General features: G+C 41.9%; 1 protein-coding gene across 3 annotated transcripts in view; it reads right to left on the reverse strand.

Moving 5' to 3' along the window:
* The window catches only part of plcb1l (phospholipase C beta 1-like), a 96,590-nt gene that overhangs the window by 36,195 nt on the left and 35,774 nt on the right, over window positions 1–24,621 (reverse strand). For all 3 annotated transcript variants that reach the window (XR_003463194.1, XM_010733239.3, XM_019268683.2), the window contains exons 4-9: window positions 8,430–8,570; window positions 7,712–7,791; window positions 5,241–5,294; window positions 3,335–3,410; window positions 1,742–1,842; window positions 792–958 (exon numbers count right to left, since the gene is read on the reverse strand). Coding sequence is in view for 2 of the 3 variants with exons in the window: in XM_010733239.3 (XP_010731541.3) it covers window positions 792–958; window positions 1,742–1,842; window positions 3,335–3,410; window positions 5,241–5,294; window positions 7,712–7,791; window positions 8,430–8,570 (619 nt within the window). In the remaining variant the exon portion in view is untranslated. The remainder of the gene's footprint in view (window positions 1–791; window positions 959–1,741; window positions 1,843–3,334; window positions 3,411–5,240; window positions 5,295–7,711; window positions 7,792–8,429; window positions 8,571–24,621) is intronic.

The raw sequence follows: 24,621 nt of genomic DNA on the forward strand, positions 1-24,621 counted from the left end.
CTACACGTTGCCTGGCAACTGCGTCCAGCCAAGAAACAGTCCAGCATAACACAACCCCCCATGAAAAATGTAATTGTTTTTCTTTTTACACTTAGACACAGAAACAACATGTAACATGTTAACTAGAAAGCTCTGATGTGCTGGTTGGCTTTATTACTGTTGGATAGAGGACAGCTAACTGTTTCAAACTGTATCCAGTCTTTGTGCTAAACTAATATGAGAGTGGTATTAAACTATACACATATATCCCATGGTGTTGAACTGCACTTAGTCAAATACTGTAAAGAATGAAAGAAAAGAGAAAGATATACATGACTCCCTAACAATGCTTGTTTGTGTACATGTTATCATATTTGACAGTGCCACATCCGTTTCTCTGCTGCCCCCCACTTGCCACTTGCTATTTGCACAAGCTCTCCTGAAGTGCAAACACACACCGCTCACTCTACACACACTCACTCTATATTTTCACTCTCTCTCTCCACTCAAGGACTCTACACATGTAATCCTATTCTGGTAAAAAAAAAAAAAAAAAAAATCCTCTGTTAAGCAGTGTTTTAGTGAGTATGTTGGTGGTGTTTGGTGTGTGTGTGTGTGTTATTTGCAGTCTTCTAACATTTTGTTCCTTGGCGCCCTCACTTTTTATGTCGTTATGGCAACACCTTTTGCCAAATTTATTGGTGTAGAACAGTCTGGGTTAAAATAATCTCTATGCCTCATGTGTGTTTATGTGTACATGAAAGCATAACAGTGTGCCTGTGTTTGTACCGACAGACATTTGAGCCACTGACCTTTCTGTGCCAGCGAAGCGTTAGGTTCATATTTGTCCACGAGCACCTGGACCTGTTCTGGTTTGAGAGGGGGGTAGAGTATCTCATTCAGACGAGGGTCTCGCTGTTTATTGTTAATAAACTCTGTCATCTGCTCCACGGTGAGGTATGGACGACTCTTAGCACCCCTGAGAACAGAAGAGAGGCGAGAGAAGAGATAAAGTGAGTAGTGAGAATACAAAAAGGGAAAATGGGGAGAAAAACATGGGAGAAGGGTTTCTAAGTGAGATGTGGGCAGAAGAACAGAATTAAAAAAATGAGATATGAGGAAATGAAACAAGGAGAGGATGATGGAGGGGAGGAGCGGTAATTAAAGCGATGGCACAGAGATGTGGACAGGGAGAGCAACAGAAGCCCAATGGATCACAGGATTAAATGTTGTGTTGAGTAAATTATGAGATTTGATTAAAACGCCTTCATATCTAAGCCTGTTCCACTAAATTATCATCTCCATTTCCTCCTGGCTCTCGTGCCATCTCACTTAACTGTGATTAAAATCTATGACTTGGAGTGGCCCTGGTCGTGCTGGCATAATGCCTCGGCTGATGGTCTGAGTCCCTTTGGGCCGAGGGGCTGCTTCTGCAGCACGAGGGGGGCACCCAGTCAGACCGGAGGAGTCACAATTAGGGCCATTACAACACACTGTCCTGTATTAATTAACTACTGATGAGGACTCTAATGGGCAAAAGCAGGTGTCTTAAACCTGCAAAGCCCTATCAAGGATGTCAGCAACAGATGGCTGTGAAAATATTAGATCTAATAATCACTCTCACATTGTTTCAAGCCTTTTAAACACATTTCTTCATAACTGGGAATTACTGTATTGTGTTTGGTATGGTGTTGAAAAAATGATTGCTTCCTGACAGACTTTTTTAAAGGGCAAATACAACTGAGGGAAACGTGGTTCTTACACATCAGAGAAGATGTGGTCCAGCTCAGATCGGGGGCAGATGTTGTTCAGGAACATGTTGTAGACCTCTGGAGTGAAATCTTCCTGCGGGATGGAGTCATTCTGCAGCAAGACAACAGTAACATAAATATACATACATATTATAGGCAGCAGGTGACCCAGTGGGACTGTAGGAGAACAAAAAATCCATAGCATCTGGACCTTATGCAAGAACATTTTCCTAGTCTTATTATAAGAATAGTCACACAAGTGTTCTAAGCTTCGTAACTGCACAAGATGGATCAGTTTTCTTTAATATCTGTGTTATACAAGTTGCACAAATCAAGTGAGGTCAGAAATTAAAGTCATAGTTCACAAACTTACAATCTGTACAGTATATGACACCTTTTATACTTCGACCCTCCATTTAAAGGCAGACTATCTGTACGTGACTCATATAGAAAGCCTGAACTGCCAGAAAATGTATCAATGGGACAAGTCAAGTGATGTGTCTATAAGCAAGACACATACACTATATGACCATCTATAGCTGACCTCGACCTCTTGTCTCCCTCTTGCACATACATTTCAAATTCAAACAATTAACAAAAGATGACTGCCTGCAATTTGCGCCGAGACTTAAACAAAGAAGCTGGGGCTCCTTATAGAGCTATCAGAGCCAAACAGGTCTGATAAAGACACAGCGCCCTCAGCAGCAGGCGATAGCATTGTGCCAGCAAGAAACAGAGCAGAACCGAACACTCTTAGAAAAGTAACAAGAAAAAAGGAGACGGGGAAGGATGCACACCGACGGAGGGGAATGCAGGTCAAGCCCAGCCGAAACTCGGTGACTCATTTTAAAGACCTTGGTGTGAGCTACGACGTGAATGCGCTTTTGCCTGTGAGCGTGTGTGTTTGAGGGATTAACAGCACTATCGTTTAGCTGTAATTACTTGTGCGTTGGAACAACAGCAAATCCCACCAGACCTTCACACAGCAACACGTTTTTACCTCCTGCTTTCTCTCCCAGCACTAATTATGTATAGCTTGTTCTGTGTGTGTCTGTTTGTATTGCTCGGTCTGTGTATACTGTATTGTGATTGCATTCAGAAGCCATTCATTACAGCTACAGTGTGTCTTCCCTCCTGTCCAACCCTGTATGTGCATATGTTTCAGCATGTGTTCAGAACATTTTCCCACTTTCAGACACGTTTGCTACTGTTGGAATACAGAGATTGTTTGCTGTGTTGGGGGAATGTTTACACCTCATTGCATGAGGGGGTAGCTTCTCTCTTGAGATACCCGAGAGAGGTAAAGATAAAACAGCTTTTGTCATCTATATTGCTCCCACTGGGTCTATTTGTTTCATTACAACCAAGGCTAAATCAGTTCTGAGTGGGAAGTCAAGCAGACATCCAGAAAATAAGACGCCAAACAAATGAGCAAAGCAGCAATCAGCTGCTGTTTCAGGAGAATAAAGAATGAGCTGGATGGTGTGAGGACAGACTGATGGATGGACGGGTGGAGAAGATGAAAGACCTTGAAGATAAGAAAGAGAAGAGGGGTTCAGACATGAGGAAAATATGCGGAGACAGTAAGTATTTTGGTGTCTCACTCTGCCAGAAGGGAGGTTACAGTTTTCCAGGGCCGTCTCCACTCGCTTCCTGTCGGCTGAGAACATCCTGAAGATACTGCGAGAACACAAAAACACACCCTTATGAGTAATCACAGACAATGCCCCATACAGACAGATCTGATCCTACAGTATGTGTCAAACTGATGAATCACATCACAGCTTGATTATTGATAACTGATACTAATTAGAAAGTTCAGTTGGAGCAGCAGCAAACGTTACAAAGGATAAAAGAAGAAGAAAACCCCCAGAAACTAATAAAAGAGACTAGAGAATGCAACCACAATCTGCAGGAGGAATTATAGATTAAAGAAAATGTCTGGATGAAAAATATGTATTATGAGAAGAAAAATTTGAATAAAAAGCAGAGATACAATATAACAGCCCTGCAATCTATTCAATATTCATGAAGATTATAATGTTTTGTGAGACTTTTTGTGCAATTAGAGGCTGTGCATTTGTTATACCAAGAGGTGATTCTCTTGTTTTGTCCACCATCACTGGTATAAAAATGTATACTGGTATGAATTATTGTGACATGTGTAGACATACACTATAAAAGTCCAGTAGCTTTCACTTAATGAATTTTTCCTATTCCAATGTAAATGGTGTGAAATACACAGACTGAATGCTGATGTTCACAACTCCAGATGGGATCACTGTCAGTGCATAAATAACGTGATAATGTTTGTGATGAACATGTTTACAAAGATGGGCAGATAAAGTTGCATTGTTATTATTTCTCCTTATCATTATCGTCACCATTACAATGACCATTATCGTTATCATAGCACAGCTTCTTACACACTACATGTTACTCCACACATACTGTCTCACCAGCACCAGTGTAAATAAACAGATGCATGACACATAACTAATAACACGTGAAAGTTTCATTTCATTTTCATGAGCGAAGAAAAACAGCCCAATTTTCTGCTCCGTGACACCACATTTTTCAGATGTTCTAATGTTTTTGTTTTTTTTTAGATTTGGAGATACATGGTTTTCAAAGACAATATGCTGCTGTGTCTCATCAGTCATTTTGAGCGTAGAGAGACATGGTGTCTGTGTGTGGTTGGGCAACAGTGATCTGTTTTTATTTTGTGTATATAGACAATAAATGAGATTTAGTGCAATGAACTCCAGTGTCGTTACAGCCACCGCTGGCTGTGTAGTTCTGTTTCCTCTGCCGATAGCCTGTTTTAATTACATGCAGAGGTATGCCTGTGCACATCCATGTGCGCATACTGTATGCTTAGCGGGAGAGCAGAGTCAAGCTGACATTAGTCAAGCTGACATGTCCTCCCAGCTAGGAGGTTAATTCCCTAAACGGCAAGGAGTGTCTCTCTGCCTCTCTGTGTTGACACCCACTGTTTTCCTCTGCGGCTCTGAAGGAGGTTATCGCAGAAGTTCACTGTTGCCTGCCTGAAAGCTCAACTTGACTAATGGTGATGGAGAGAGTTGGCTTTTCAGTGAGCTGATGACTAACTCCCAGACAAGTGAAACTGAAGTTTACAGAAAAAATGGAATACACAAAAGGACACACACATCACACGCTGGCATATTCTGATCTTACCCAGTGCATGTTATTACTCATACTGTACATACACACACACACATACAAACCAACAAGGATGGGCTCTTTAAAAACTATAGATGTAGAATAGAGTGTATTTTACTGCAGAGCTGAAGAGTCATGGAAATAATAGAAGGTAGCACTGTGACAAGAGAAGGGAGGGAGTGACATATTCTAATCATTGCACAGATAGGATGTGCACACTGAAGCGCATGCATGCTCGCTGTAACGAGAAAAGGCAGAGGAAGCTACGCATTGATCAGAAGAGTGGCGAGGTGGCAGGGGAGAGAGGGATGAGTCAGAGAGACTTACTTCTTGACAGGGATTCGTCCCTCAGGGTTGAGCTGCAGCTTCAGCCGAGTGTATCTGTAATGGACAGAGCAAACACCTTACACAACATGCGTTTAACAGTTTGTCTGTGTGCGCGCGTGTGTGTGTGTGTGTGTGTTTGCCCGAATTATGTAAATGTCTGTAAACATTTGCCATGTCTGTCTATGAGTGACTGTGCAAATTCATATGACGGCATCAGGATCAACTGTGGTCAAATACACACTTGTATCCCTTTACTGTAACACTCAGTGTCTGTCTGACTGACTGTGTGTGTTTACCAGAAAGTCTTGCATTGGCAGCACAAAGCCATGCAGCAGCAGCAGCAGCACAGGCAGCGCAGCCTGGGCTATAAATAGATTAGCTGCAACAGGAGCCATCATTACAGGCTGGGCTTTAAGTGGCTGCTGGCTAATAATTAATATCCATTACAGAGTCCACTTCATAGGGCAGGCTGGCTGCCACAGGCAAAGTCACATATGACTGTAATGGTTAACAGAGCTAGACCGGGTTTTGTCTGAGGTGTGTGTTTTTTTTTTTTCTTCAAAAAAGAAATGCGAAGTGAAAACATTTAGTTTTGGTCGAGAAAGAACTAGTTGACAACAGTTGTGACTGAAGATGGAGAGGAGGAGAGAAGGGGGGAAGGCTCTGGAGTAAGGAAAGAAGGATCTGCCTTACAAATGGCTGTATTATTCATTAAGACGAGTTGGGGAAAACAGATTACTTGCATCTTTTTTACTCACCACTTTCTCTCTGCCTGTCTCCACTCTCCCTCTCTAGTTAACGCTAAACAAGAAGGTCAGTTTCCATTTCACTTACAGTAATATAAATACTTAATTACCCGTCCATTTACTCTTTGGCATGGGTTAAAATGAAAAACATAAAACCAGCAAAGCAACAACTGGTAAATTCCCAGTTCTCTAGCATACTCACAACAAGTCATCCCATTGTAAATCAAGCCGTTCTCATCCTAATCATCTGTGAACAACATAATCCAGGGAGTGGCCTCAGCCCTATTGCATTGATCTGAAAAGAACATCTTGCAGCGAGCAGCCATTTGAAGACATGCTGGGTTCTGTTTTGTTTCCTGTTGCTGGGAACATTGCCACCACCCAAAAAGAAATATATCACAGCCTTAATAGCTAGCGATGAGAATTAACCACATGCAGACGACCATCAATGGGGATGAAGTGTCTTCATGCTGTAGTAGTAGTGGTATGACAAAGAATCGCCTTATTTGTCAGCAAGTGGTGCACAACAACTGCTGCTGAAAGCACCCAGCGTGACTGCGAGACCTGCTCTATTCAATTCTATTCAACTCTCTGTGTACTATGTGGTCGATGGCCACTTTTATTGTCTCATAAGTCAATTAGCCTCCTCAGGGGTGCAAGTTAATGGCTTCTGTTCACTGATAAACATCAGACAGCTGGGAGTTGTCACCTAGCAGAGTCAAGCATATTCCCTCAATATAACAGAGCAGATTCATATTTAGGTTCACTCTGCGTGAGCTTTCAGCCACTCATTACTTATTACACAGGATCAGAGGTGGTTGATGATAAAAACTTGTCTAACGACGATGCGTCACTGGTGACCAGAAGTGATTTATGTAACAGGTCAAGCTAAAAAAAAAAAAAAGGTGACTTCTCGTTAACATTTTGACACCGCCGCACGCTCAGGTCAGCATCCCTGCCCCTGCTTAAGGATCTGGTCTGTCATTACGCCATCAATGCAACAGAAAATACAGGCTACAGCACCATGAGGGCACACTCACATACGTGTACACGCCGTGCACGTTTATGCACTTTCGCACAGAGAAGCAGATAAGACGACTGAGATGTGGGTCGAGCCGGGTTCACAAACTAATACATATTTCCTGCTGTTTTATTTATCCTCCTACTTCCTTCCTGTTGTGTGTTTTTCTCTCCTTACTCTCACCATCGATGTGAGGTGATGTGACCTTTATAAACTCGAACCCTCAGGCAGCCTTGTGGAGCTGTGAAAAGCAACTTCTTGCCTCTTGTTTGTGCGTGTGTGTGTGTATGTGTGTGTGAGGCCCCTGTACACCTTGCTGTATGCATAAAGGTGTCTGTGTGTGTTTTATTAGCGGAATTTAGGCAGTTACGTGGATGTTATCAATATGTTTTTGCATGCAGTTGTGAACAAACACTTATTGTGTATAAGTGGACTGTGTACAGGAGAACTGGGGTGCTTGTTTGTAATTAAAGTCAGTCATATTTTTATTTTTTTTTGAGGAAGACTCATTTGCTTTTTCCTGCTGTTTCTGTTTATGTAAAATACCTACTGGCATTATACTGGCAATACTGGCATTTTTTTTGTTTCCAGCAGACGTGATTTTCATATTTATCTTTGTGTTTGTGGATTCATACTTTCTGTTTGACTGTTTGAGTGTGTGGAGTGCCCGTGTGTGTGTGTGTGTGTGTGTGCGTATAACGTACGCTTTCTCAAGGCAGGCCTCTCTGGACATGTTCTGTACCAAGAGGTTAGATGCCAGGTTGAACAGCTCTTCCGCCCATTCCTGTGGTAAATAAAACAAAGGCACACACACACACACAGTCAGGTGCAAAATCTAGGGCAGTATGATTCTGATAACTGCTGAGGGTTGAAATGTGGTGGTCCGTTAATACCGCCACGTGTTAGGAATAAATGAATTCATTCATACATGTGGGCATGCTGATAACGTTCATTTGCATTCAGACAACACACTGTTGCCTGGCCCTACACCCCATGTATTTGTATGTGCCCAACAAAGAAATGGTGCTCTAATCAAAAAACTGGACAGAATAAATGAGAACTTGTTTTAATCCCTCCTATTTATCAGCACCTAAAAAATAAGCAAGATTGCACAATCTATGATTGATACACAGCCTTTTCATCATCATTTGAATGAACCTTTAGAACAGCTAGCTTTTATTTCTGAAATATAACGACTGGATGTTTTCGGTTTTGTTTCTTTCCGTCTTTTCAGTGAAAGACTGACCCCATAGATGTGAATAAACACCTCACTTAAAACTAATCAAAGCAGGGATGAGGTTTTCACCCAGCAGCAATACATATTCAATATACGCGTTGCACTGAGAGGCTGCTTGTTGTATGTTTATACATAGCAATTACCATTACAATTGTTTTGCTGTCGTTCTCATCCAGCATATTTACCTTAGCCGTCTCCTCCTGGAAGGCCATGAAGTTCAGATAGGTGATGTTGACCATGTCGGGGCCGCTCACCACTGTCAGCATCCTGTTCTCCATCTTCCCCGCCAGGGTGTTGACATCCAGTAGCTCCCGCAGCTTTGCTTCCTGTACAATGAAACGCAAAGGAGAAAAGAAATGTCATCACAGAGATAAAATTGAACAAACCACTCAAGGTCATCAAAAGAAGGTGTATGTTTTTCCTGTGATAACCAGTCACATTGATGTCATGCCAGCTTTATGCATGCTGTAAACAACCCCACCTTTACAACAGCGGGCTACAGTTCACTTGTATCCAAAACGCATAAGCCCCAAACAAAAACTTCCATCAGTGGAAAGTCAAATGACATAAAACAGACCATGGAAAAAAGACACGGTATGCTTTTTTTGAGGAAGTGAGAGACAGTGCTGCTCTGTGTCATGGGTTTCTGGTTTGATGTTGGTTTACAACAGATATTGCCCTCTGAAAGCAGTCAACTGAGACAAGACCTGCCAGCGTTTTCTTGCTTGCACGTTGTCTGACAGCTGATTTGTGTGATTAATGAGAGGTCAGCTGTTTGAGGCAGACAGTGTGAAGAATGAGGTGTGATGCTACAACCCCCGTAGATCCCAGTGCGACTTGCGGGTTCTAGATTACAGGCTTACAAAAGCAGCAAACAAGGTGGGTTAAGTAGCACTGTGAAAAGGGACAGCATAAACTAATTAAAGTGGCTCTGAACTGACATTACAAGGATGACAGTGGTGAACTTTCTGGCACAATATGTAGACTTGTACTGTTTCAAAGCACAAAAGACCACCAAGTATCTGCAGGAGATTCATGTGTTATTTAATATACCTAATTTTAATAATACCTTATGACAACGCTCCAACTCCTGAGAACTTCATACTTTTTGAACCCGGCTTGTTTTCAGTTTGGAAGACATCCTCCTGTCTCGTCGCATTTTCAGCTTAACTCTGAGAGATGGTAACTAAGAAGAGCAGCCAATGCACTGTAGTGTACCTTGAGAGCAAGCATAACATCGCAGGACAAAATGTTTCATTAAAAATCATCAGTGGATTCACTCAGCTGAGGAGTTCCCACGAGGATACCTTTTAGAGGGATTTTTAATAAATGCTTTCCCAAATACTGTACATTCATGGAAAGAAATGATCTGCGCCTTGAGCAATGCAATTTTCGTATTTAATTCCCTGCAACCTATTTCCATCCAACAAATTCAACAAGTTCCATGAGACTGCTGTAAGGAGTCTGTTGTCGGTTGTAAGATAACATTAGGTGCTGGCAACATTTCAGCTCGCAGAGAAAAACTCTGAAGGATTTGTATTCAGCTGAGGCAATTGTCAGAGGAAAACTAAAGCAAACTAATTTTTAGCAAATATACATTTAAGGAGCTCATCTTTGGTGCAAATCATATCAAAAACAAATTACAATGCCTCTGAGGTGCAAGACAGGAATAACAATGATCTTTTTCTTTCCTTTGCGGCCCTGTATGCAAGCGGCATACAAAATGGTTGCTCGAGCTTAATTAACACAACAAAAAAGCTCTGTAAAGGATTCTGCAGTGAAAGCAAATGAGCTCCCACTAATTTAACCAATCAAACAAAGAGCATTGTGTCCTGTGTCACGCTGATAAATGTCCTCTACACGTCCGCTACACCCTCCAATCAAATTGTGCAGCTTAGTGGCGCCTGTTATTATCATGCTGAACTTTTCCGAGGCAGTACATTTCCCCTATTGAAGAATCTCACCGCTCCGGCAGCCTGTCTGTCTGTATGTCTGCCTGTCTATAAGCATTCGCAGAGAGCTACTTTGAAAAAAATATCATTTCCAGAGGCGAGGAAAGAGATATAACACAGGTTTCCAGTGGTCTGTGATTTGCACATGACACTCACTCGGCAAGTGAAGAGTTACACAATCCTTGGTTTGACCACCAATCAATTGAACACAAAGTGCTGATTTGGACGGGAATCCATCACTGTCCACTTATGTATTCTGGATGCCACGGCCCCATCAATCAAAGCATAAAAAAGCCACACTCAATTTGCTAAAACACACTATGCCCAAATACCCTTTGTGGGATGCTTTGGCAGACTGCCGAAGATGAAAGGCTTCTGAGAACAAATGAGACGACAGTAAGATGCATATTTCATATATTACGGCACTTGAACGTCAATGCAATTTAATAATGTTTTGATGCTACTTGTAGCCATTAGCCGAACATACAGCTCATCTCCTTGTGAGCAGTCAGCGCAGGGCTGATCTGGGGGGGAGCTGCAGGCACTCACAGCACATCAGCTGGAGAAGCATCAGCATTTATGTTTGGAAAGGACTTAGTTGAAGAGAAATGAGCTGATGTCAGGGAGGCGGAGTCTGCAGGACAGGAGGAGGAGGAGTGGGGGTGGAGAAGGAGGAGGAAAAATGGATTGAAAAGAAAAGAGATGAAGGGAAGAGGAGAGGAGAGGAGTGGGCTCGGCCATGTGAGTGAAATGGAATTTGTGCTGGTGCATTGTGGGATCCATCGGAGGCACGCCTGAGGTCCCCACTTACAGCAAAGATGGGAGATTTAGAGCCAAGCAAGCTGCGGGTGGGGGTTGGTTGGGATTCGGCTCATGGTGCGGTTGAAGCAAGAGGAGCAAGGACTGAGAGAGCTTAGCCTCTGTGCAACACACTCACGGACCACTGAAGTGAATGTCTACTATTTCAAGAGCTTATGCGTGTGAACGTGTGTGTGCATCCATGCTTGTGAGTGTGTGTGTTTATTCAGGCATAAATGGTGCAGGTTAGCAGCTGCAATCTGTCAGTACGGGAACCCTTTTCAGTCACTTAACATTCAGGTGGGGCTGCAGCCTGAGGAAATAAACGGACTTCCTCTTCTTGCATTAGTTTGTCACAAGCCCCCTACCTGTCACCAGCCATGCACCCAAACTGTGTCACACTCTCCCGGGCCCAAAGGAAATGATTCAGATTGGCAAAGGGAAGTCAGTCACACCTCAGGTCATTAAACCTGGTGCACGGCACCGGTCTAGACTCACTAACACATCAACACAGGAGCGCACATGCATTAAAGTGTGTGCAAAATCATGACACACACACATATGAATGCACGCACAGTCACATGTACACAACACAGAGGGACACTACATGAAAGGAAAGGTCAATATGAATGATTGATGATGACCAAACTACCTACACACATGCCACTCAACACTCGCCTTTAATATACAGCATCACCTATGTGTAAGCAATGATGTTAAAAGATCCACTTTAAAAAACAAATGTGGAGAACAGATGATGCTTTATCACACTGTGATTCCCATGTTAGACAGGTAGCAGTGGCAATATTTCATGTTTTTATGAAGTGTTTCTCTTAAAGAATATGCTTGGGCGGTTGAAATAATTGATTAGGTGTCAGGGATAGTTGTTTTAATAAGTGAACAGCAGTGCCTCGTTCAAGGAAGGTGCTGCTGGCGTACAAACTGATGTTACAGTTTCTTCAGAGGTGCTTTTTTTCTCTCCTCCATAATGTAGCAACTCTCAGAAGACACAGTTCACGGAGTAGTGTGTTAAAAAGAAGCCATTTTGATTTGGGCATTTTGAGGATTCCTGCACTTAAGTTGACCCCTCCGGGCTTTGCACTTCCAATTCACATCACAATTTCTTTAAGGTCTGCACTTGTTTAAAAAAAGGGGGGATTTTTCACAGATTTTTAGAGATGATGAACCTGTTGAAAGCAGTCCGATATTATCATCATCTGCTGTGCATCACCTCAGCTGACCCCACAGTCCTCATGAATCCCTTTATCTCACAAAACACCCAGTTATGGGCCTCTCACCCCCAGAGAATCACAGGTTAAGCTTTAAATCCCATGGGCAGGGATGGCTTGAAAGTTATAAATGTAGGTTTAATATCAGTATTCAGAGGCGCATGTCAAAATGTATGGAGTGGAGGGCAGCACTGCGGGTTACGAGGAAGACAAATTCTCCTGCTGCTGGCTAGCCTTGTTAACTAACAGAGCGGGGAAATGCTGCTGGTGAGGCAGTAACAATGCCTCGGGCATTTGGAAAGAAATTATGGGATATCAAGCTGGGGCTGATGTGCTCATTCTGCCACATAAACACCGTGCAGACCCGGGTTTTGTCATTGTACGCACCCATGTGTGGGAATAAATGTGTCGTTGTGGCTGGATGATGATCTGCCTTAAGTCAATTACCTTTATGTCATTTTGCTGCTGTTTATCAGTCAGTGTGAGTCACAGAGTGTACAGAATATTTCACCCAAAGCAAGACTAATCCTGAGATGACTCCCTCTCCTGGCGATTTATTTAAGAGGGTCACACTGCATCTGCAGAGCATGTTTTAAACATTAGCTACATCATAACTTACACAGACAGAAAGCGTCGAGAAACACTGATCCCATTAGAAGAAAGAGCCTCGTCTTTCTCGTCTAACTAAAGCTGTTTCACGCAAACCACCTTGCTAATCATAGGCGCCCGTGCATGCACACACGCAGTCGTGCACATGGAGTCACAAAAATGTGGGCACCTATTGATGTAGATATTCTTCAGGTTTAGACACTTCAAGGTACATTCACAAGTAGACACACGGGTATGTATAAACTGTGGAGGTAAATCTTTGTATCTTTTCTCATGCTTATATTGCCAGCGGCTTGTACCCTACCTGCGAAATGTACAAGATCTCAGCTCATTCTCACCATATTTGCATCAAATATATGTACAATCAATAAGCAGACACACAAACATTTAGATGATTTCCAACAAACCAAGAAACCAACAACTTCAATTCTAGAGAAAAATTGTATACTTCATACCCTCACAGGGAGGATCTACAGTATGGAGCATTTCACCTACAGGGGGACACTATGCAGTTCAGCTTTAAAGCTTTTTTCTGCTGATCAAACGACTTGTTTGATTCAGCCTCAATAGCAGCAGCTTTTCATATACGGATGGGAGAGCTGTCTGCTCCCATTACAGCTCTGCAGTTTCATATTTTAAACTTTCACAGCTTGGAAAGTGCCGTCATGATTTTTCTAGCTCGGGGTTGAAACTCAGCCACCGCACAGTGCAGTGTGTTCAGACTGAGGATAAGCCACAGATAAACCCCACACAAACAACCGCATTGTAAATACGATCAAAGAACGTAATTGAGAACAGGAGAGGATGAGACGGAAGGTGTGAAAGAATCAGGAGGGAGGGATGAGGAGAAGGAGTAGTCACTCCCGCTATCTGCATCCTGCTCACATCCTCTCATCGGCGAGGCTCACTGTCTCTGCTTATTTTTATTATTCTCCCACATGGTCATAATTCATTTGAGCACTCAAGTGTCAGTGGATGCAGACCACTGTTTCGCGAGGCGGAGAATTGCCCACAAGGCCAGGAGTAAAAGGTCAGCGCTTCATCAGTCAGCTGTCAGGTGATGCATCACTGACCACAGTATGGAACCAAGTGTGCACACATTTGGCTTTGTGTGTGTGTGTGTGTGTGTGTGTGTGTGTGTGTGTGTACCCCTGCAATCGTAAGCCATAAAAGACCTCCTCAAAAATGGGGAAAGGGTTTGCGTTGAGTGTGCCAAAAATAATTCAAATTTCTTTATATTCATTTAAGCCATCTGCCTCTCTTGCCTGTAATGCAGCTCTATTGGCTACTTTCCATAAATGAAGCATCAGCAAACACAGTCAGTGAGTTCAGGATGCAGAGCAACCTGTTCCTAGCTGTGTATAAGCACGGAAACATAATTTAAACAGAGGAAGACATTAACCCTGCTAAGCATAATAATTTCCCCTTATATTGCATGTGCTTGACTGAGGGGTTTAATGGTTAAGAAGTGAATTAGAACAACAAACCACTGATTAGACCAAAGCTTCAGATCGCCATTAGCTCTCCTTTAAGATAGATTTGTCAGTGGTGATGTGTCGACGGTGCTCACGTGTCAAAGAACAGTTTGACAAAATGCATGGGAGGAAGATGAAAGCTCATATGAACTAAACAATCCCTCGATCCATCACTTCAATGGGGGCATTTCATTAACCCCAGGAGCAGTGAGACATGAAACGAGAGACGGAGGGGTGGACAGAGGGGAGACGGAGAGCACGTATCATGCCATTTCTAAAATGCCAGCACTCTAGCAGTGACTTGTGCTGACAGGCACCCATTTCTATGTCTTTAAGAAGTGGTCTAACATTCACACTCAGTACTAATCATCCTATGGTGCACGGTGGAAGTGAGCATCATAGACTTTAAGGGGAAAAAGTGTTTTTTAAAAGAACAGTCACACAACCTCCACATTTCTCATTTTATCATGAATAATCTGATCATGGACTGCACGGACTTATTACAGTAATTCATCTTACTGATCAGCCCTCCTTCTACTGCACAGCTAGACTTCTGTCAAACTTTCATTATGCCTGCGAGGCGGCTGGACCCCACGCTCGAGGCAAAACTGTATTCGAAAGAAATTCATAAAATGAGGTGTGTTTGATGTATTGTTTCCGAAACTTTTATAATTTCATAGAACGACTCCTAATTCCTCTCAGCACACTAACTAAAACAATTTAATGAAATTTCTTGCCTGGAGCGGTAAGCATTCTGACCCTAGACATTTCATAAATTCAATAAATGTGACGTTTTTCATCATCACATTTATTCCCAAGGCAAAGATAAAGATGATAAAAAAACAGATGTGATCTTGATCAGCCGTTGATTTCAGTTCTTGGACTGAAAAACACCAAAGACATCCACCTACATAAGAATACATTTGGGGGAAGTTTGTAAGACAAAAGCCACCTGCCCACTATCACTGTTTTTTTTAATGGAATAAAACTGCAAATGTCTGACAGCTGTTGACAGCTGTGACTGCAGCCCCGTTCAGAAAATGGCACAAACTCCTAATTCAGTCTGCCACACCACATATAAAAACTCCAGAAATCTCATTCAAGCTGTGTCATTGAGGAGAAATACATTCCCCACTGGAAACATAAGGCAATCTTGACAACATTTGACTGCAAACCGCAGCCCCCTCAATAACTAAATCATCTGATTTCACTGTCACCCGACAGACACTGTCACAAAAAATCAGCCACAGAAGAGTTCTCACAGCTTCTGATGTTTCCTTCACTATGTTTTTCAGTAACTCATCTACTGAACTGCAATGAGTGTGTGTGTATGTGGGTGTGTGCCTTCTTTTGGGTCTGTGTGTAAATCTCTTACAAGACAATATGTAATCAATTATAATCACTGAAATAACATTTTATGCATTCAAATAATCTCTGAGCTTTTCATTTCACGGTCAACATGACGGCAGACTGTCCAAAAAAAAAACAAAAAAAACAAATCTCTACCGACTCCACATTGTGACCGCAGGGCTTTGAAGAGAATAATGCTCCAGAAACATGGAGGAAATTAGACAATCCTGCAAGGATCTCTGCTTTGCTTTCACCAAGGTAACATAAAAAAGCATAAAAGGAGTGTTGGGGACTGTATATGAATGATGGGGGCAACTAAGGGTGAATTTTATATTCTATTTCAAGAAAAGAAAGACTAACAAACAGCTTTGTTGTTGTTGACATGCCTGCAATACCGTACCCCCCCAATGTCTCAAAGCAATATATTCATGGAGTCTGGTGATGGAAACCAGCCACTCCTAACCCTACTTTGTATTTGTTTGCTTTAAAGATACTTATAAAGATAAAGATAAAGGACTTCTTATACTTTTTCAGTTAATATAGATATGTAGGGACCATTATTTTGCTTATAAACCTGAACATATATGTTACATTTGTTACATTAACAATTAAATAATCAAACAAAAAAGTTTTCAACTGCAAGCATTAAGAAAATAAATTTAACAAGGATGCAAGAAGGCTTAATTGTTTAACAACAACAAGAAACAGCTGTTTGGGTCCATACATGCACGTTTACAGCAACCCAGTCATAACTCACACCAACACCTGGACAAGACACTGGAGAATACAAAATTATATGGCCATTAATGGAATAAAAACAACAGACTTTCGCAGCAGATGTTTAAGTAACACAGGGAATAAGAGACCTGTTGGGAAGCAGCCTGCCAGCATGGATTAAGAGGGAACATAAAAGCTCCGAGGGCAGGACATAAGAATAATTACACAGAGGAGACTAGCCACATCTCTGTCACAGAGTCCCTTTGCACCTCAATTTCTGGGAATGTAACCTGCATAATATTCTGTTACAAGGGCACACGTTCTGTGTGCACTAGCCAAATGAGGTCATAAATTTTCCATCTGTTCGTATACTTCGGCCCTTGTGAACGAGGAGGTCGGTGTCAGGTGGAGAGATAGTTAGAGGGATTGAGAGAGAATAAACAGAGAAAAAGAGGCAAGAGGACGACTCATGCTGTGTGTGAATCATTGTGAAGGAAAGACGGAGAGACAGAAGGGGCAAGGGGCAGGTTTGATGAGGTGGAAGTAGTCTACCTGGCATGCACTCTTCCTCTCGCAGGCTGTGCTCACATTGGGCAGACAGGAAGGCAGAGGCACAGACAGGAAGGAGCTGACCTCAGATACACCACATGAACTCCAGCAGGAGAAAAATAATCAACTACTGTGACTCACCAGCTCAGCACTTCCCATTAGAAAGAGCAGCGGACAAAAAACTGTGAGCACATGAGTCAAATAGCTGAGCTGGCAATCAAATCAAACACGCAGCGCACTGAGATGGAGAATTGCGTCAAGTTGTGTAATGAAATGATATACTGCCAAACACAAAGCTGGGAATTTTATAAACAGGGAAATGTCAAAAAGAAAAAAATTGGCTCACAGATTTTTGAGAGCTTTTGAGTCTAATCTTATTCGCTGGCATCTACTAGATATTTAATCTAGCTGAATTAAATGGATAAAGTCAAAGCTTCAAGAAAAATTCTAAACAAGATCATTCAAATAATGAAGTGAAAGACTGTGAAACATTTACGAGGGTGAAGGTAAAAAGGTCGAATGAACTGATGGTGAAAATGCCAATTTGATACAAGTAATTGTATGAAACTAAAAATTTGACAGAGTTTGTTATATTCCGCTCGCTATTTTTTCCCTTGTGCCACTTAGAAGTACTTTCTCCATCTCAGCGTGCCCCAGGTATTCTGGTCATTACTCCCACCCACTCTCAGTGAGTCATTCTCATCAATTTGAGGTGGATGAACCCCATTCTGTTCAAGCTGTCCATCAAGTAGCAGTCTTTCAGAGGTGGCACTAAAAACAGCTCCCGGGCAGCAGAAACTGGCAGGTACATAACTACTGTAATTATCCTGTAGCCGTACAGAAGCTCTAATTTTGTGCGGGCAGACTTGGACAGGACTGGAAATGCAGAGAAAATGCTAACAGATATCTGTCCATACAGTACATCCACACGTTGAAATGGCACACTGTCATCTAAGAAGGCACAGATGCATAGACACCCACACAAGGACTAATAAACATGGTTAGTGCAAAAATAGATGGAGCAGAAACAGTCACATTTTTCATGCATCCTTGAGCTAGACACTGATATTTCACCTGCTGTATTCTCTACAATAAATGACCTTAAATACTTCCCTGTGGACGGCGACACCAAGAGGGGATCAATAAAGTATTCAATTTTCAGTATTATTAGTAATTGTGAAAACACATGCAGAGGATAGACAGATACACTTCAGATAATTTCCCAGTGAATTGCATTGCCAGCTTGCAGAAAGCACGATACTATAATTTTTAATGCAATGTGACAATAATAACAGAGCTCCCAACATGCCAAAAAAACTGTGCCCAATCTACCACCCCAAAATCAAAACCATCAAAAAATATACTCGCGGCTGACAAGTCTTTATTATTTTGTCTTCCCCACTGTTTCTGAAGTAAATATAGTCAGATTTCACTTTCAATCAAAATCAGCCCCTTTTCCTCAAAGCGGCCTGCAAAGACTCACAGTACATCAGCCTGTGTGTTTGGAAACAGGGCCATTTCCAGCCTTCGGTCCTCCCTCTGGCACCCTGCTCAGGCCCTCCAAGAGCCAGGAGCCCCATGGAGAGAGGCCCCCGCAGGGGAAATGTCCACAATGGGGTCCAAGAGTAAATAATTTATACGAATTCCTGTTGGCACAGTGCAGCCTTCTGGCTGTAGATGCTCTGCCACTGCTGCTGTTGTAAGGAGACAGCATACGTCCTCTCCCTCTAGCTGTTTCCATTCTTGCTATCTTTTACTTACACCCCTTCCTTCCTTCTCGACAAAGCACTTCAATATGCTGGGCTCCTTGCTGCACAGAGGACACAAAGCAGATTCCAGCCCCAATGACATCTTTAATAATTCCTACCAGAACCAATTGGGTTTATTGGAAGACATTCCTGCAGGACTAAAGGAGAGGGTGGGGGCTGTGCAGCATCAGAAGAAGTCGACATGCTGTATAAAGTAATAGTGAAGCTGAAGAGAAGAGGCTGTGCTTTGTCTTTCTGCTGATGGAGACGCACACAGAGACCTGGCTTTATTCATCCCAGAGACATGGCTTTGTCCTGATTTTTTAGGCTAATATGAATGACGCACAGGAGGTGCAATAATACAGTACAGAGCCTACAATCCTTAAGTGTATCAGCCTCTAAAATAAGACTACATTGCACAGAAACATAAAGTATTTTTCTATACTCATGCATCATGATGCAATTTTTGTTTTTTTATATTTAGTTCAAATGTAAGGTTTAGGTTTCGTTAGGCCAAGGTAATGATTTGGTCTTGAGACAACATGATATAGCAACTGTAAACTGACAACAAACAAACACAATAAAGATAAATAGAGGATAGACTACAAAAAAAATAAGGGCATAAAGGTTCATATTTACTTATTTACTTCTATTAAATTAGTGAGATGTTTTACATGACATGCTTCTTCACAGCTAACCAGAAGTTGTCTTCTATAATGCATGGTTACATGAGGGATTTGCATCAGATCTTTCAGATTTGATTGGATCAGTCAAAATGGGGGTGGATTAGCAAATTAATGGCTGGAGTGAGATATGAAGCGCTCGTGGACTGACACCAATGCATCCTTCACCCCCGTCATGAGACAGAGGATGATGAAATGAATAGATTAGACCGTAACAAATTTTTTAATCTGATCCATGATATCACTCTGCTAGCTACTAGAATTGGGCAATTGGATGAGTATATTGGCTATTGGCAATTCCCCAGTGGTTTTTGGGACTATTTTTAGTATAATATTTTACTAATACAATGGTCTGCCTCCAAAAAAAACAAGTGAGAGCTACTGCAGTAAAAAGAAGATGGATTTTGATATAAACCTTATTTCTGGAGATAACCGAACAACTGACACAACTTTTTTTAAGCAATCTCAGTGCTCAAACCTAAATTACAACCCTACTATGGCACAAAATCAATGGTACAAAATCACTGCCATTAAGGTAAGCCTCATAGAACAAAACCACTGTTACAATCTACAGCTCAGTATTGTCACAGCAGATCTCGACTGGAACAGAACGTTCCTCACATCAAAGCTCATTATTTTGTGTGCTCCAGGCAGCATGGTATGCTGGGTCATTTAGGCCTTCAGAAAAAAAAAACAGTGGAAACAGAGGAAACAGTTGTTTAGCACCAGACTTTAAAGCCAGTTCACACACTACTGTTCAACACACAGAGAGCAAAAGTTACTGGGTGACATAATTCTGTGCATAAACAGCACTAATTGGGACAAATCCCTCTGCAAACATTTGAGGATCCTCGGTAAGCATCGTGCAGTGATAATTGTGATTTATCCTCTGTCTGTAGTCATCATTTAGCCTTTTGCCACCATTAGCTTCGCCGTCACACAGAGAGCCTGCTGTCCCGACATCCCCAGACCATCTGCCAAGCCAGGCCATGCCAGCCACCGACCAACCAGCCACCAACCACCCTCGCATAACGCCCCATTTGGTATGGCATCTGTGTGATCAACTGATCTGCCAACAATGGATTACTGAATGTTTAAACAAGCCTTCGGATATTTAACAATATTCAAATAGCCATTGAGTCCTATGTTTGAGCTGACAGTGATACGGGGACAGCCCATTTTTAAGATGCCACGGTGTTAATGACACAATTGATGGGAGAAATCAACACTCCAAGGCGGAACTAGCCTCCATATCTGATTGGATTTGATTCTGTGTGACCGATGTCTGATAAAAGATGATTATCAGTCCACGGTTGTTCTGTACCAGACAACAGGCACCTATGGCACCTCCAAGTTTAATTAGCCTGTCTCGGTTTCTAATGGCAGACCAGGAGATGTGTCTAGACAAAATGCCTGCGACCTGGTAACAAGGCAGACGATCTGAAACAGGTGATTATCAGAGAAACCTTTGACTTTTAAGCCGCTAAGAGTGCTTAGAAGTTTGGGGATTTTTTTTTTTTCTCTATAAAACAGAAAGAAAGAGAAACATCAAAATCCTCAGCTTTCACTGTTGCCTCTCTTTCTGCTACTTTTGTTTCTTGGCCATGCTCCAACAGAACAAATTATAGAAACAGGTAAGACGGAAATAAATATTGTGTTTGTAAATCCTCTCAATCAGGGCAGAAAAAGTTCACCCATATCAATCCTTTAGGAGCATGCTGTCAGACAGAAACTATGCACTAATCGTAAAAGCTGTGCATCAATTCTTCTAGGACATCATTCTAACCAAAGACAAACATGAACTGTTTACTGTCATAACAGATGCTTGCACAACACGCCAGACAAACATAATCCTGTTGCCTTTTCCATCTCCAACATTGTCAGCCTATCACGCCATGCCAAAACATTTTGGACAAAACAAATCAGACATCCATCCTGACTCCTTTTCACCCTGAAGCAGAGGACATGAAAACTGTTTGGTTGGTGGACATAATTACAACTACATCATTTATAAACACAGGACCTGACGGTAGACGAAGACTGTCCTCATGACCATCTTTACTGGCAGAGACCATTATATTCTACTCAAGCTAAACGCTTGCCAATTGCTTTTGATAGCAATGCTTCCTACAGCGCAGTATGCAACAATAGGCCTTTGAGCAGAACAGCTTGGCTTGGAGAAATGTTTCAATAATTACTGTACATTATATTACACAGTGGGTTAAAATAATCCCCCTGGTTTATGTAGAATGTCTTTAACTGAGGATATTTCTGAATTAAGTGTGGTTTTCCTGATGCTAATGGAAGGGTCTGCCTAAGTACTGAATGTTACACAAAAGATACTGTTTGAGAGGTAATGAACTGTAGCAGAAAGCTGGTATAAATGAAGTTTATAAGAATAACAAAAGGAAATGGAAGTAGTTTATTATCCTGACAGAATTTTCACTTCGCAAACAACAGGACAGCACATGAGGACACTTGTTAAGCAGATGTGTTGTTTGCATCTCTGGTATGTGTTACACTTGTGAAACGGAACCTGCAGTCTGTCAGCTTCCAAACCATGTGGTGTCCAGAACGGAAGTAGCAATAGGAAGTACAACCTCCTGTGGAAACTAATGCACAGAAAGTGAAATCATTCAAGAAGAAAAAAGACCAACTATCCAAGTTCTTGGATCCAAACATCATTCAACTGAGAAAAACAAAGCGAGAGAGGAGGAAAAAAAGTGAACTGTGTCTTCCACCTTTATTTGCTCTGGTCTTTTGGACAGGAAATAGTTTGAGAGAGCGCTGTGGTCTCTGGAGCAGCAGCATTAGGAATTAGACATTTTCTTTACGAACCCTCCTGAGATTTACTATCGAAAACCAATTAAGTCTTTGGCGTGCTTGTGTGCTTGGAAGGGATCGTTGGAGGGAGTGAGAAAGGTCACTCGTCTCTTTATGCCTCTGCATCGGAAAGGTCCCTTAAATACACACACGCATGCACACACACACACACACATTTTATACATACAGCCACAAAAACAACCACACAAATATACCCATGTGCACCACGTCCAGTCTCACATGTGATTAATGGTGTTAGGAGCTGACTAGTGTCAGCATGGCGGCAATCAACAGAATTCCCAAGAACTGCTCTCTCATCTCATCCGTTCTCCACGATCTGTTCACCACATATTTCTTATGAAAAGATGAATGATAACACTATGGTGGGAAACTTGGAGGAGCTATTGATCATCCCAATTAACTCCAAACAAATTAGAGAGGAAAGGGGAGAAATTCTTTCGCTTCTGCCCGCAGGCTTGTCTGGATGTTTATTTAACTGTGCAACTGCAGAGTCTGTTTCCAGAATGAGATATCTACAGTTTGTACTGATCAGTGATCATTAACACAGCTTCATTAGTGCTGCTTCATTAGCATTTGTGATCATCAGCAAAGTAAGGCAGATTATAGTTTTCAATTAAAGTTATGAGTCATTTGAGACATTTGCATCCAAAACCATCACATTTTAAGAGGTAGATGAATTTCTCCAAAAATCTTTCATTGACATTAACATGAAAATGGTTCTGAAGCTGTGCCAGAGAAGATCCATATCTCCCAGTCCATCTAATAGCTCACTGCAGATTCATGAACATCTGAAAAACGAGCTTTAAGTGTCACGTTTGCTGGGCTTGATTGAAGAGCAGATGCTGCAATAAACTGTGTTTTGGTGAAGATTGATAAATCAGAGTGTGTTCAGTCAGACAGGACAGACACGTTTCTCCTGTCCCTCAATCACTTTTAGAATCACAAGTCTGGAACAACTAACAGATCTCAGCAAATGTTGGTCCAATTACTGCAGTTAAACAAACAAGACTCCCCAGACTGACAGAGACATGTGCTTTTCAGCCAAACTAGACTGGTAGAGAGGCGAAGAGAAGAAAAGAGAAGAGGTGTGAACATTTCTACATGAGAGGAGGCTTAATTAGTGGTTGATGTGATCGTTCCTGTGCTCTCCTGTCAAACGGAAAGCTACCGTGTGCCTTTCCTGCCCTTGTTAGCTCTATGTTCGTCCTCTCCTCTTTATGGTTTCCATGGTAACAGACCCATCAGACTGGTCATAACCCATCATGTTTAAGACTCACCTGGAAGGTGGGCAGTGTATATTGGTGTGTGGCAAGTGTGTACTTGTGCATGTGTGCACAGACAGTGTGAAGGCCACTGAATGTCTTCACTGAAAGTTGATTTCATCATTCATATGTCATTAGACTGGAATAATTAATATAATTACATTGTTATACAGAGATTATTTGAGACACTAATATCATTTTTAATTCTGGTTTGTTCACTAATCGCACCAAAACCAATCCTTAAGTCTATAACTTATCAATGGCTTGCCCATAAACAAATTAAGGTTCAAGGCCAGTCGCCTCAATATAGTCAAACATTAGCATGCAAAGCAATGATTGGGATCCATACCTGATGGTGAGAAAAGAGCTACTGGTTCAATAAATTGACACTGGCACACTAATTGTCACACATGGAAGAACAGCTAAATGGAGGCTGAGATCAGTCAATAGTAGGACTGCTATGAGCCACTGATTGCATAGCAAGTCACCTGTCAGTGGCAGGCTTAATGAGTTACTGTTCAGATTCATGGATTCTATACTCGACCCCGGTCATGAGTACTTATACCCCTGGTGGTATTCCTGCAGTCGCCAGTGGATAAAGGGAAAAATCTGTTTGAAAAAAAAAGAAATTACAAATGTATAATAAAAAAACCCATCAACAACATATTCAGTGTTCAGGAGGAAAACAACCACCCAATTATTAAACAATAAATTATTTAGATTTGGCCTTCAAACCACATCACCCCTTTGTCTTTGTCATGGCCTTAGAGCCGGCTCGTGACAAGTAACATAGGCCATAAAGTACTGAATGCTTTAGGGCTTTACCTTGTGATTGCCAAGTTTCTACCATAGCATGTCCACAAGTTTTCAATTTGATCCAATCTGAATAGAGGTGTAGCAGAAAGGGTCCTTCCCAGCTATACAATCTCATCCAAATATGGTCACGTCTGGTTCCTAAAAACCAAGATGGCCCACAACTAGTCCACAAACCAACAGGTAAACGTCCTGGTAGGTTTGTATTAAATTTGATATTTAATTAAAAATAACATGTGGAGGATGATGTGTGGTGTTAGCTCGTCTGACAGGGATATGAGGGTATATCTATTCATCTGCACTGTAAGTGTGGACTGACCTTCCCCTGCCTGTACAAACTAAACTAAA

The sequence above is a fragment of the Larimichthys crocea genome, chromosome XI (genome assembly GCF_000972845.2).
Source record: "Larimichthys crocea isolate SSNF chromosome XI, L_crocea_2.0, whole genome shotgun sequence".
NCBI classification, from domain to species: Eukaryota; Metazoa; Chordata; class Actinopteri; family Sciaenidae; genus Larimichthys; species Larimichthys crocea.